This window comes from Aquarana catesbeiana, linkage group LG07, assembly GCF_042186555.1.
Source record: "Aquarana catesbeiana isolate 2022-GZ linkage group LG07, ASM4218655v1, whole genome shotgun sequence".
In the NCBI taxonomy this organism is placed as follows: domain Eukaryota; kingdom Metazoa; phylum Chordata; class Amphibia; order Anura; family Ranidae; genus Aquarana; species Aquarana catesbeiana.
In genome coordinates, this window is record NC_133330.1 from 88,402,944 (window position 1) to 88,418,338 (window position 15,395).

General features: G+C 41.7%; 1 protein-coding gene across 2 annotated transcripts in view; it reads right to left on the reverse strand.

Moving 5' to 3' along the window:
* The window catches only part of STAB1 (stabilin 1), a 508,133-nt gene that overhangs the window by 234,597 nt on the left and 258,141 nt on the right, over positions 1-15,395 (reverse strand). For both annotated transcript variants that reach the window (XM_073592448.1, XM_073592449.1), the window contains 3 exons: positions 9,096-9,291; positions 8,572-8,667; positions 1,444-1,489 (listed from right to left, as the gene is read on the reverse strand). In XM_073592448.1, coding sequence (XP_073448549.1) covers positions 1,444-1,489; positions 8,572-8,667; positions 9,096-9,291 — 338 coding nt within the window. The remainder of the gene's footprint in view (positions 1-1,443; positions 1,490-8,571; positions 8,668-9,095; positions 9,292-15,395) is intronic.

A 15,395-nucleotide genomic window follows, 5' to 3' on the forward strand; every position in this document is an offset into this window, starting at 1 on the left:
TTCTGTTTGATCATTTTTAATAATACGTTTCTAGTCCCCTGCACACGGGACGTACTATTTAGTCCGGGGTCCATGCAAAAGTTCAGATCTCCCATCATTATCACAGTTCCTTTCTTAAAGTCCATCAGTTTCTCCATGGCCTCTTTCAAGTATTTTATTGCATCTAAAATGTTTTAGGCATTTTAAATGAACAGCTGTTTGGGTCATGCTTTTGTGCAATATATATCATTTTTGGAAGGCCTGTCATACAAATGTCTTCTTTCCCAATACACATCTTAGTACTTTCCTGTAAATTTTTCAGTGGCCTGTGAGAAAGGGACAATTTAGTCAAAGCTGTGATGAGTTTTCCTTTTTCCTGTATCTTCTGATATTTTCATTGACACACATCTTAATGCACTCACTACACTACACAGTAAACACAGATTGCTTTCTTGCAATCCTGGCAAATTACTGTGAGCTGTCCTTTTTCACATTTTATATACAGACACACGTAGGTGGGGTGCAGCGCGGTGCAGAGCCAATAATTCACACGGGGGGGGGGGGCAATAAACTTGTATTAAAGAAATGCAGCAACACTTCACAATCAACCTGGTGGGGAAGCCACCCAGCTGGGCACACTCACAGTTCAGTAACTTGACAGGAGTAGATTATAGCTGTTGAAAAAGGGCTGAATGCAGCCAGGATGTCTGGTCCCCAATCGGGAGAATGTCCAGAAGAGATGAGGCCCTACGCTTACCCTCCTTGTCAGGAACCTTTGCCTAGCTATATGTTAGTGTCTCTTCACAGACTGAGTATCTGCCCTTACTCTGTCCACTCGCTAAAGCATGCCAAAACCCAGGAGCCAGGGCCTTAAAAGGCTCTGCCTGACCCAAAATGGCTGTGAGTCACGTGGAGCATCAGCATCCAATAGGATAGCTTCCCCAGTGACCCAGGAAACCATAAAGGAACCTTGTTCCCCCTGACTTCCTCTCCAGCAACAGGGCCGCTGCAGAAGAGTGCCACCTGCCATGGAGAAAATAGACTGCACCTGCCTACACACACTTCTTTAGATTCCTTATGATAATAGTAGCTGCTGTTTACAGACATTTCTGAACTGCTGCAGTAGAAAATAAATGCAAAAATCTCATTGGTTGCTGCTGGTAATATAGAGTCTTAAGTATTATTTTACTGAAAGGGTAGTTGAAGTTTGGAATGAACTTCCAGCAGAGGTAGTGAGACAGTCAACAGTAAATGGCTTCAAACATGCTTGGGACAAACATAGATCTATATAAAGTTAACGAAAAGAAAAAAAAAATGGGCAGACTTAATGGACTACTCTGAGTTTTTCTGCCGTCACTTTTCTATGTTCCTATCCTCATCTAAGATGGTACACAGGTAGCACACAGGGAGTTCATTATTTTCACTAGATCTAAAATATTGTTTTTAGTAAAAGGTTTCACTTACTTGGCATTGAAGTTGCAGGTGCCATTGCATAAATCGTTTTTAATGTCTAGAAAATAAAAGGTGGCACTTTAAAATTTAATTAAATTCATAACCAATAGTGTAGTTGGGTCAAAGTGCACAAAAATACGGAAAGCTTGTTCGGTATGAGGTTTCTCTTGGAAGTTTAACAACTCGAAAAGTTGCTGAAATCATTGTAGGTGTCATAAATAGGATACATAGTTAAAGAGTAGTCAATTACAATACACAATAGTTCACACCTGTTTGTTTTGATTGCAGTGCATTAAAAAAGTCTGCATGATGCACTTTCATTAAAATGCGCATTTTATAGAGAAATAGAGGATTGGGAGAGGGGGACTTTTAAAGGTGCCAAAACAAATAAAGCTATAACATATTGTAACGGCATGCGAGGTGAGGTAATGAATAATCAATATATTTCACCTTGCATGTGTTCTGTTGCAAGAGACTGAAGAGGAATCCCGCCCGAGTTTTTCCAGCCTCGGTGGCAGGCTTGGTTCCGGTCCAGATGTTGTGGCCCACTTGAGTTCACACTCAGATGGACTTTAAATGAGCAGGAAGAGAGCACAGGATAGCTCTGGCCTGAGTCTCAGAAGGGAATCAGAGAGAGCTCTGTTTGGACTTAAAAAGAAGGTTTGCTTTGCCACATGTTTTGTGGATTTTGGGGACCAGACCCACACCATATAGGGAGGAGACTACTGTATAGTTTAGCGCCGGATGGACGGCAAGGATTTGTTTTACTATTTTTGTTTGTTTTCATTATTTTGCTAACCTCTGCTAAATAAACCTGGCAACCCAGATTTTAAAGAAATTGCCTGCATGCTGACCTTTTTTTCCCCCAGAAAAGTTGATCCACATTAGCTAATCTCCCACACTTGGTGGAGAATGCGGGACGTTTCTAAAGAAAAGATACTCTATGGCTGGGGCACTCTATAGGGGCTATAAAGACTGCACGTGGGTTGAGCACACACTTCTCTCACCTTCAGACCCCAACACACTAGTTGTCATGGTTTCCTTTTCAAGTTTTTAGGTACCACTTCCTTGGTTTTGGTTTATTCACCGGGTCTATTTATTTTTTATTTCTGTCTACACTTCATCTTGGTTGGGTACGTGGGTTATCCAATACATATACTTTCTACCTGCTTTTTGACACGCTTTAGTTTGTAGTCCTCTTTAGTTTGTAGTCCTCTTATCTGCTCATATGCAGAGATATATATATATATCACACACACATTATATCATGTTTTCTTTTACAGAATATCCACTGCAACTATTATATAGCCTGCATCAATACATACTTGATCAATGGGGACCACACTACCACTGATGCCTTTCATATTACCTTCTTTGGCATCAGTGTGGGCATGGTTTTGCGGCCTCAGCTCCCTTGGGATGCCTGTTTTGCCACGGTGCCTCCAGTCATGCACAACATCATTATTTGCTATATACCCAATTAACATACAGGTAAGAGTGTTGGAGAATTCCCATCCCGCCTCTGCCCTGTGTCCCCTGTGTGTCCAACACCTGTTTATTCTGCCTTTTTGTTCTACTATAGATCTATACCAATTGCTATTGCTCCTGATGAGTGGACATCTCCTCGAAACGCGTTGAGCCCCAGCCTTATGCTACATTATAGCAATCATGTGATTCTGAGGTTTAATAACACAAATTTTATCAATTCGTACAACTATTAACATCATTATCTGTATTATGAATTGGAACCTTTTATTACTATATACCTATGTATCTATCATTATTACAGTGATTCATGTTTAATAAACTGTTAAGGTGTTACTATTGTCTATCATGTTATTTTCAATTACTCAATATATATTTCTTCGGAATTTACCATCATGTGATTGAATATCTTATTACCTAGCCGTGCTTCATACAAAGTCCCACCCAACCCTCTTCTTTTAATATATGTTTAATATGGATGGAAGCAGATGAACTTACCCACTTATTGCCGCATTTAAAGTCCCAACTCTTCTTTTCACCTCTCTTTGCAAGTTTCTAAAGATGGAGGAAATGTTAAAGGCCCTGCTACAGGCCAATGCAGCTCAGTTGGAAACCAACCGCCAAGTTGCAGAGGCCACTGCAGCACAACAGGCGGCCCAGCAAGAGATGAACTGGCAGTTCGCAGAGGCTCTGGTGAAGTTGAAAAAGGGGTTCCAGTGGAATCAAAATTGGTACATGCCTCATACCACTTACAGAAGATGATGCCTGCCAATGATGTCGAGGCATACCGTGTGACTATTGAGAGAGTCGCTGTCCACGAAGGATGGCCAAAAGAACAGTGGGCGGGTCTGTTGACCCCATTTTTGACAGGAGAACCTCAAAGGGCCTACATTGATCTGGAACCAGATAAGGCCCAGGACTGAGACTCTGAAGACAGAGAGAGATACTCGCATGCTTGGTTGTCACCATGGCAGTCTGACCCCAGCGCATGCATCAGTGGACCTGCTCCAGTGATAAGCCACCCCGTTCTCAAATGTTCGACCTGGTCCACGTCACCAGGAAGTTGTTCGCAGCCAGAGACCTTGACAGGCCCTCAGATCGTGGAGTGTGTGGTAATTGACCGGTACCTGCGTGCGCTCTTTGCTGCTCTGAGGAAGTGGGTCGAACAGGGGGACCCCAAAATTGCAACCCAAATGGTGGACCTAGTGGAGAGGTGCACTGCTGAGGACTTGGTGAACCCATCTATGCCCCACTTCAGTGTGTCTAGGGGTGCAAGATCACCTAGCGGTTCTGGTAAGACTGTTCCAGGGTTCAAGGGCATGGGGAAGATTGATAAGACCGCTGTTACAGCTAATGAGACTGTGGGTTCTAGACCTGGAGACTGGCCAAAAAAGCCAGAAAGGTCTTTGGGACCATTGAGAGGACCGGGTGTAGAGCACATACAGTGTTATCGTTGCCATGCATTAGGGCATATTGCTGCAAACTGCACTTTAAATGATGAACCAATGCAATGCGATTATGCTTATATGAAAAGACGCGCATCTCTTTTTGTACAGGTCGTATGTACTGCATCATGTCAGAGTCGCATCGAAAAACAAATGTGTGTTATTTCAGTGGATAGAAAGCCACTCCCTGCTAGACTCTGGTAGTGTGGTGACCCTAGTCAGAAGTGATTGTGTAAACTCCACAAAACTACACCCCAGTACTATCGGGGTCATTTGCATCCATGTGGACAGCGGTGGTTGAGGTTGATACCCCCTCTTGGGGCAGTGTGACACAGTCAGTGGGGGTGGTGCCTTCACTGCTTCATGAAGCTTTAGTAGGGTTTAGCTCCCAACCCAAGGGTAACGAACAGGAGAACATCTCTGACCCTGATAATGAGAGTCGACAGAATGTGGTGACCAACTTAGAGGTCAGGAGAGAGAATTTCTGTACAGAGCAACTGTGAGATGTCACCCTCATTAGAGCCAGAGAAAACGTTAAGATGGTGGATGGCGAACCGGTGGATCCTGGGGGGGGGGGGTCTCTCCCCTACATGCCCTTAAAAACAATTTGCTGTATCAGGTGGTAAAATGCGGAGAAGACGAGGAAGAACAGCTAATGGTTCCCAAACCCTTCCGCAGGGTGGTGCTAGACCTGGCCCATGGTCATGTAATTGGGGGACATCTCGGTATGGAAAAGACCAGGGAGAGAATCACCCAGAGATTTTTCTGGCCCGGGTTGTATGCAGATGTCAGGGAGTACTGTGAATCGTGCCCCGAGTGCCAAATGTCGGCACCGTCGCCCCAGTTTTGCAGTCCCCTTGTACCACTACCAATAATCGAGATCCCTTTTGAGAGGATTGGCATGGACCTGTTGGGGCCGGTGAGAAAGTCTGCCCGGGGTCACCAGCATATTCTGGTTATCCTGGACTATGCAACGCACTATCCTGAGGCCATACCCTTACTTAACACCTCCGCTAAGACTATCGCCAAGGAGTTAGTCCAGGTGTTTAGTCGCGTGGGGATCCCAAAAGAGGTCTTAACCGATCAGGGAACCCCATTTATGTCCAGGGTTACCAAGGAACTGTGTAAATTACACAAAATCTCCCATCTCAGTACCTCTGTCCTTCACCCCCAAATGGATGGTCTTGTGGAAAGATTTAATAAAACTTTGAAAAGTATGCTCAAAAAGGTGGGCGACAAAGATGGGAGAAATAAGGATTTTTTGCTACCATATCTCATGTTTGCCATTTGAGAGGTTCTGCAGGCATCCACAGGATATTCCCCGTTTGAGCTCTTGTATGGTAGACATCCCAGGGGGCTGCTAGATGTCGCAAAAGAAACGTGGGAAGGAGAGGTCACCCCATATAGAAGCATTGTAGAGCATATCTCCTTGATGCAGGATCGAATCGCAGCTGTCCTGCCCCTAGTACAAGAACATATGGAGCGAGCCCAGGAGGCCCAGAGGAGGGTCTATGATCGGGATGCCAAGGTCCGGACTTTCAGCCCTGGGGACAGAGTGTTGGTACTGGTTCCCACGGTTGAAAGTAAGTTCCTAGTCAAGTGGCAGGGTCCCTTTGAGATTATCGAAAGGGTAGGGGAGGTAAACTACAAAGTTTACCAGCCAGGGAAAAGGAAACCACAACAAATGTATCATGTGAATCTCTTAAAGCCCTGGAAGGACAGAGAGATTTTATTGGCCGCATGCCTGCCTCCAACAGACTGGATAGCAGTGACACCTGACATCCCCCTAACGGATTCCTTGTTCGTAGTACAACAAAGTGAGACTTTTTCTCCCCCTTACCCGGACTGACCAAGGTGATCCAGCATGATATAGTGACGGAACCAGGGGTTTGCGTAAATGTAAATGTAAAGGAAATCAAAAATATATTAGAGTTGGACGTGATAGAAGAGTCCCACAGTGACTGGTCGAACCCCATAGTGCTGGTCCTAAAACCCGATGGCACTATCAGGTTTTGTAACGACTTTAGGAAACTCAACAGTGTCCAAGTTCGATGCATACCCAATGCCTCGGGTCGACAAACTTGTGGACAGGTTGGGACAGGTCCGCTACATAATGACCCTAGAACGAAAGGCTATTGGCAAATACCCCTAACTGAATTGGCTAAGGAGAAGACTGCCTTTCCCACTCCTGAGGGCTTGTTTCAGTACAAGCAGATGCCTTTTGGTCTGCATGGGGCCCCTGCATCATTCCAGTGAATGATGGACAAAACTTTGAGATCACATTGCTCGTACGCAGCCACTTATTTGAACGATGTGGTCATCCACAGCCCAGATTGGGAATCGCACCTGCCCCAAGTACAAGCAGTAGGAAATTACCTATTGTTAAACTTAAAGGCTCACAACCTACATCTAGATTGTCAATAAATGTGTGCGGCGATGCACACTGGCTCTTACCTTATAGCTAATTAAAGCAAAGAAAAAAACGGACAGGGGGAAATCAGGCAATAATCATCACTAAAGACATCAAAATTCACTAGCTCCAGATTCAGTAAGTCTGCAAGGCATAACAATGTTTGCCAAAGCAGTTAGAGCCAAATAAGTAAACAGAGTCAGTATATTGTAACATAAGGAAACTTCAGTTAATTACCTTTGAAACTGCAGAGGTTGATGAGGGGCTTCTAGGTGAACGCATGGCGAATGGTCTTAGCAAGCTAAACCACCGCCATGCAGGGCTATTTGTAGTCCTCCCACTTGATGGCAGACAAATCTGCCAATCAAATGCGGACGTCTGGAGGTGCCGATTGCGCATGCGTGGAAGTGATGACATCATACACACACGTGAAGCCACATCGGCCATTTTGGAAAATCTGAATTCACATCAATGGATGCGGCCATGCCCACACTTGATAATAACGTTAGAAAAAAACACAGAAAGAAGGCTGAAAACCATCCGTGCTCCACACATAACTCAGCCCCCCTGATACGCTGTACACAATCACGAATCTCTGGAAGAAGCTATATAGCTATATTCTCGTAACATGTCGAGAATAACGTTTCTGTACAGTAATATATTACATCCATGAATGTTTTGGTTTGATCTACAACATTTTTACACTTAAATTATTATGTCTTTTTGAACGCATGTACAATAAACCTTTTTTATTATACATGTTTTAGCTTTATTTGTTTTGGCACCTTAAAAGTCCCTCTCTCCCAATTCTCTATTTATCCTTACTATTTGGATGTGGTGCCTTGCTCCACTCATCTCTGGCTGATCTACCCGTTGGGCATTTTATAAAGTTCAATGGTAACGGACCAAAAACGCACCACACAGATGTGAACTAGCCCTAAAAATCTACTCTGTAAAAATGTTATGCACCTTTAAAAGAAACACTTTTTTTGGTTTCTTGTATTTGATGTGCTCCCTTGTCTGCTGTAAAATTGCCAAAAAAGGATGAGTACAACTGGACAGCGGTAAAAAAGAATGTCTGCATTTGGGGGAAACATAATACTACAGAATGGAAATCGAAAAACACACTTCACTAGACCTTCTAGTGAACAACTGTGCATATGGAGGTTACTCACAGCTACTGTATAAAGGGTAAATTAGGATGTATATGTAGATGTGTATGTATATTTAATTAGGAGATTTTTTTTCAGCGAGGTCACAGCATTTGGATATTTCCTGTGTGTGAAAGTCATTCTGACATTAAATGTACTGACCTTTGTCTAGTGATCATGGAATGTACCTTAGGCCTAAATATGATAAATGTTGTTAGCTAGTTTAGTTTGGAGATAAGAAAAGGCATAATTGGGTTTGATAGTGTAATGCAGTTTGTATATTCTTGTAAATATTATGCAAACATATTTGAGATCTTCATACAGTCCATATACAATATACAGTATGAACAGTATATCTATCTAAAGCTACACACACACACCTTTGATCAGTTGTAGCTCTTTAAATGCTTTTTGTTTTAAGTTATAGATGCTTTTGAAACCTGGAAGTTGCATACATCTTCGGCATTATGATTTTAGCTATAAATGGGTTATATAGTAGAATTTAGAACTGCTTGAAGAGCAGTACTTTTAGTGTGTGAACTTTCTATGACAAAAGACTATGATCAGTGTATTCATCCCGCAGTGCATAGTATTACTTGATTATTTAACAATAAGCCACATTGCACACATATATGAGTAGAGTAGGTACCTATGCCACAGATGGAACCAGTCCAGCCTTTATCACACTGGCACGATCCATCCCCATGGAGTCCATCATTACATTTTCCACGAACGCATTTACAGTCTGTTATAAATAAAGTATAAATGATGAAAATGAAGGGGTAAATCTTCCAGAGGTCAACTGGTTAAGGCCTAATTCACACAGGCCTACTTAAGCATACACCAATGCGAGGGCTGTTTTGTCCCACATGGGGATGCACAGGTGTTCTATTAATAGACAGTCCTATTAATGATAATTGGGACACGCACCCAGACGGCTGTCAAATTGGGAGAAGTGAATGTGCGTACAGCCACTGCATCCCATCTGACATGAAGTGACTTGATGCACAGGGCTGCTCGGAACACCAGTGCATCCCCATGTGGGCAAACGTGGCCCTCAGATTGGTGTACGCTATAGTAAACTTGTATGAATGAGGCCTAATGATCTACAAATAAAAATAAAATCTGTCAAATATAAGGTTTTACTGACAGTATGAATATAGTTAGCATCACCTGATCTGCAGTCAGCCCCATATCTTCCAGCTTCACAGGTTTCACATGCAGTTCCATGAAACCCTTCTTTACAGATACATTCTCCACTGCCTGTAATCATATCCTGGCACCTTCCATTATTGGAGCAGGAATTGTTTAGACCTCCTGGACACAAGAGACACTGATGTCCATAATATCCCGTACAGCACTGTGGAGTCTGGAAAAAAATGCAAAGTATATAAAAAAATGTTTGTATCCACAATTTCCTATTATTTGTATTTTGGACATCTGGCATCTGCCTATCTTATGCTGAGATAGTAAAATACAATGAAGATTATTGTAAGTCATTTAACAAACCTCTGAGGCTGAGAAGTTCTTAGAAGCTCATTGTAGTCCCGATTCTCTTAAATCAGTGGTTTGGCAAAAGCTAGCACTGATGTTACAGTGATCATCAGTCTGAGGGTCGGGGGGAAAGTTGGTAGTTTACTGGTGCCCAATTGTCTGAGGCTGGGTTCACACTATATTGCGAATTGGACACGGGTTTCCGCATCCAATTCGCATGTCAGGAGATTGTGACCGGCTCTCTATGGAGCCGGTTCACGCAGCTCCAGGACGGCTACGAAGTGAATTGCACAGAAGCCCTGTGCGTCTTCTGGTCTGTTTCAGGTCCGAATTCAGCCAAAAATTCAGACCGAAATCGAACCTGAAATGGTGAACAGTGACGCACCGGACCCCTGCTGTGAGCCGCTTCGCACTGCAGTGTGAACCCAGCCTGAAGCAGTGGTTAGTAATGTTTTCATCCAACCAGATACCGAAGACACCTTTTCCTTGCTTGCTCTCTAAAAACTGTCATCTGTTATAATAATAGTGACACAAACCAGGGCAATTCAAGTATTTGATCGATACAATGAATAAGCAGTAGTCATCCTCTGTCAAAACCGCATTGTTAAAGTAAAGTGCATTACACATGATGAAAATGTCAGATGAATGATCATCGTTTCTTTTTATTTTTTTGCATGCTAGTCTTATATCGAAAAGGAAGAGGTTACAAAAGTTAAAAAATTCTCGTATGACAGAATACAACTTCGGTGATAAAATGGGTTGTATTGTAATGTTTTCTTTTGTTTCTGATTTTTTTCGGACGAATACTGTACTTATTTAAAAAAAAAAATCATATGATCTGTGTTATTGTACAATAATTTTTTTTGTGTTTGTCCCTTTGGATAATTTTGCATGAACTGTCGTGATCAGCTCTTGAAAGTTGTGTACTAATGATCAGATTATTGTAGGATCGCTCCAAAATCTGTATTTTTCGTCCAATTTTCTGATCATGTGCACTAGGCATAACACACAAATTGCAATGTACACACTTTCAGCATCATCCCGTCCAGTACTTCAGGACAACAATCTAAATACCAGCAAAGTGTTCAGATTTTTGTTTATCCCAACCGATGAAGACTCTCTAGTGGGTATGTTACATCATCAATAAAAAGAAAAAAAGTTGCGCTAATAGATGTGATATGAATTTGAACACCACACATGAATCTAACATGAATGATGTCAAAGTATTATTAAATAAACCAATACCTTCAACATGTGAGCAAATTAATTGTTAATAAACAATAAATAAAGTAAGTTGAACAGCTAAAGTCCAAAAAAGTCCATGTAAAAACAATATATTGAATAAGGTTTTCTTCCCAAGTGACAGGTGAAAAATTCCTCTGTTGAAATGAATGATGTGAAAAGTTGAAGCCTCCACCTTCAGAGAAAATAAATGCTGCCGCTTACCAGATGTAGTTGGTCCCTTATTACGGGGGACCACACTAAGCAGACGGCTGAAACCCCAGCCCGGGATCTCACAGGCAGGCACTAGATAACATCACGTCCCACAGAATCCCCTTCACCGATCTCAGCATAATGCAGAATCAGTGGGAGCCCTGAGTGTGTCACTTGCCACCGTCACCTGCCTTCAGATGGGGCTTGTCACTTGCTACGTCACCTGTTATCAGACGCAGATTGTCACTGCCAGTGGCCAGTGACAGTGTTCCTGTTGTCCCAGGGTGAGGCCTTAGAGGATAATAATAGAATATTATATTATAGAATAATTATACTATTTCGCGTTTATTATTCTCACTTAGATCGTTAGCGCAGTATTTTTTGATATGTTACATCATCATTTGGCTACATAATGGTTAGAATAATCATGTGAAACCATAGATATTTGCAGTATTTCCTTAAAGGGTAACTCTACTTTCGTGGGAAAACAAATTAACAAATAAAAAAATAATAATATAGCGTATACAATTGTGACACAAGTCATAATGTAATTGAATGTTATTAAAAATTACCTTTTCTTTTCAATCTGCAGCTCTGTAATTTTCTGTAACATGCAATGCAATATGGCTACCTGAAGGCGTTCTGTACACAGATGGTGTACAGAACACACCCAGAAATGTCTTTTCCTGATTGTGTGATTGGCTTACTGATTTTCCAAGAAGTCTGCACTAAGATACAAGTCATATTTTGAGCTTCCCCTTCAACAAAAATATCATTTTCGGTGTGATACTCGCAATGGGAAATCACATCTAAAAAAGGTTGCAGACCCTGCAAGTTTCCTCATTATAGCCCTGCAGGTGCAGCAGATGATTATAAAACCACTCCCATACAGGTTCACTCAACACATGGACACAGACAAGCAAACCGCTATTCCTTCAGAATAACAAAAGCTAGGAATTTGCAACAAAGTTTGTTAAAATCCCTGCAATGTACATTGATCACGCAGATGGAAATCTTTTTTTCTCAACAAAAGTGGAGTTACTCAACTCAAACAATAAATAAGTTACACGCAGTTAACCTTTTCAACTGTTTGCATCTATTTTTACTTGCGTTACATACAGTAATATAGGAAGGGTAGATTACACAAAGAGGATCCATAGACATATAAAACCATGTATCCTTCAGAATCCACGAAGATCATTGTCACATAAAATCATGCATGTCACTGAGCACATTATCTGCATGTGCTCCAGTGCTGTCAATTCTGCTTGTGCTTCAAGTGATTCTCCTATCTGTTTCAGTTTTCTTCTACAAGCCACATACTAACGGGCTAACTGGCACTGGTCTAACTGGTTGAATAGTGTGCATGTGTAGAAGTGACAGAGATAGTCACATTAGACTGCAGGCTCATTTGGGGGAAGAGACCGATTGGTCAAGTGTTCCTTATAACGCTCTATAGGATATGGTGGTGTTATCCAAACAAGTAAAATGAATAAATACACGTGTAGCGCTACACCCCGTAGGAGCCGCTTAAGTATATTTGGCTTCGTACTCTGCCTCAACTCCAAGAACAGTCCCAATCCCTCTGGCACACCTAATATACAGTATTAGGGTAAAACACAGCAGTAGAAAGAACACAAACTGTCGTAGATCATAAAGTATGTTTACTGATATGATAAAGGCACTTAAAGGTGAACAACAAACTTACACTTTAGAATAATATTACAAGTTAAATATCACCAATAGTAAATTGGAAACCACCGTGGAAGAATATCAAATGATCAAATATAACGAATATCTGAACATAAACAGTTCTTTTTTTTTTTTTTTTATATAATCTTTATTTTATTTTATATATTAAAAAGAACATACAAACATATAGTCTATGGTCATTCTTACCACAATACAGTGCAATTCTTACAGTGCAGACCTAGACGTTTTAGACAAAAACAAATTATCGAACCAATCACAGAACAAATTATAAAATGGAGGGGTAAGGGAAGGAGGGGGAAGGGGATGAGGGATTAAATCATCTCCAAACTGTATTGCACTGTGAAACAGTCATAATGAATCCTAGAGGGGGTCCTGCCGTGGCAGCTTCTTGGCCGGACCCATCTTTTTAGCCCTCCATTCTGGCACTGGAGGGGGGGTCTCGTCCCTGCTTTAAGGCCCCGAGATGCCCACTGGGCGGGTCCCTTGGGAGGGGGGCCACAGGCCTCCAACTAACCTCCACCAAGAGGGAGGCGCCCCACGGGCATCCCTTTGGGCCAATGCATTCGAAAGGTGCCTGTGTCGCCAGGCGGAGCCCCTATCCAATAAGTCTGCACAGGTAACGACTTTGTAACATTCAATAAGGGAGATACAAAACTTGCCTTTAATCACTAAAGACGCATAGCGTCTCATATGAGCCTTCTACTATAGACCTTGTGAACCATGCATAAGGAAAGAAAAAGTTTACACCCTGTGCAACCAATAGGGCAGTGAGACATGCCATTCAGGTACGCACGTCACCACACACAGGCCTCCTTAGCTTCAAGGAGGGCTCCCCTAACTCCAACAGCGCGACCTCCAGGCTAGAGGACACAGGATTAGTGTCAATGGTGAATCTCCGCCACTGGGCCCAGATACTATCAAAGCGCTCACTCCTATCCTTGCACCTCGCCACCCATTCCTCCGCCTCTCTGATATCCTCCACCTTCTGTAACCATTCTTTTAAGGTAGGAATCCGTGGACTCTTCCAGTGGAGAGGAACATAAACAGTTCTTATATACACATATGCATATACACGGCCCATGTGAACAGGCAGCAGAAGGGCAGAGTAATGGCTTTCAGCTATGTCAGGCTGCTCCCTTCTGTTCCTCAACACACAGGTGCAAATAATAAATGCAATGTCAAACATTCAACAACAGCTAAGGAAATGTAACCGTCTCTTTTCAGAGAGTTCTAGGCAAATTCAAGCTCTGAGCACAATAAAGGCAATCCCTGTAATGGGTAGGCAGGTTTTAAGGTAGTCCTGTATTTCAAAGATGCAATTCTTTGGTCTTCAGCTAGCCTTTTTGAAAATTGTATGCGAAGAATTCCTGAATAGCAGAGCAAAGCAACTTGACTGACTTGGCTGTAATAATCAAAGAAACAGAATCTTCCTGTGTTGGCAAGATACAAATGAGATTGCAGTGACTGCTGGTTTAAAGGGTTTTGTATCTTGTGGAACTACATGTAACAGCGAGGTGAATGAAGACAGTGGTGTCTGTATACAGTGTCTATGTGAATGGATGGCCTTATGCTTTAGCCCTTTAGGCAATAGCAAGTGGATGGAGACAATGGTGTCTGTATACAGTGTCTATATGAATGGATGGGCAGATGACCACTCACCAAATACCGCAACAAATGAAGCTGGTGGTGATGAAAGTTACATAACAAATGTGCGGCGCTAAGACCAAACAGTGAATAAATAGATGAAAGAAATATAAAAAATATAAATTACACAAATCTACTAAAATATTAAATAAATGAATAATAAATATATCCTGTGAAACAAATCCAAAAACCGTGCAAATAACACTCAATTATTTATAATGTTCAAAATAAAATGCAAGTGCTCAGTGTGCTGCACAATATCCTTAATATATATGTTGAATCAGAATCTTTGACAGTCCATCATAAAGACATATCGTCACTATCTCGTGACTTCCTCTGGGATTCCACTAGAGGAAGTCACGAGAGTGACGAAACCGGTAGGAGGAGCTTGATCGACTGACGTGAAAGGAATCAGGAAGTGCTCCCGAGCACAGGCTTAGGATGGGGTGAACGACGCTTACCGGGCTGCAGATCCGGTTTCAAGTGACACTATCACCCCATCACACATGAGTATACTAAGATGTGTTTTTTTATCATGAAATGTGAGTGTAATTCTTGTGGGGTTTAAGTTGTAATAAATCTTTTTAAAAATGATATCACACTATTGCAAACCTCTGTTGTTTCTACATGTGACATATATGAGAGGAGGTTGCTGGTAACCAGGAGGAAGGAATTGTTCTTAATTCGCATTTTGAACCAAATAGTTACCACAGGAAGGAGGAATCACAGGAGGATCTTTTAAGCCCTTAACATTTACTACAGGCTTTTATACAAAGCCCTTAAGGATAGGGTACATCTGGTGGAGGGGTACACTAGGATTGTGTGTCTTTATGATGGACTGTCAAAGATTCTGATTCAACATATATTTTAGGGATATTGTGCAGTACACAGAGCACTTGCACTTTATTTTGGACATTATAAATAATTGAATGTTATTTGCACAGTTTTTGGATTTGTTTCACAGGATATATTTATTATTCATTTATTTAATATTTTTTAGTAGATTTGTGTAATTTTATATTTTTTATAGTTATTTCATCTATTTATTCACTGTTTGGTCTTAGCGTCGCATATTTGTAATTTTGTATTGTCACATTTAGGGAAGTGTAGGGAGTGCTGGCAGCTGTCTATTTTATTTATGTTACTTTAGTTTATTATTTAGTTTTCATTGCATTTATTAATTTTAGC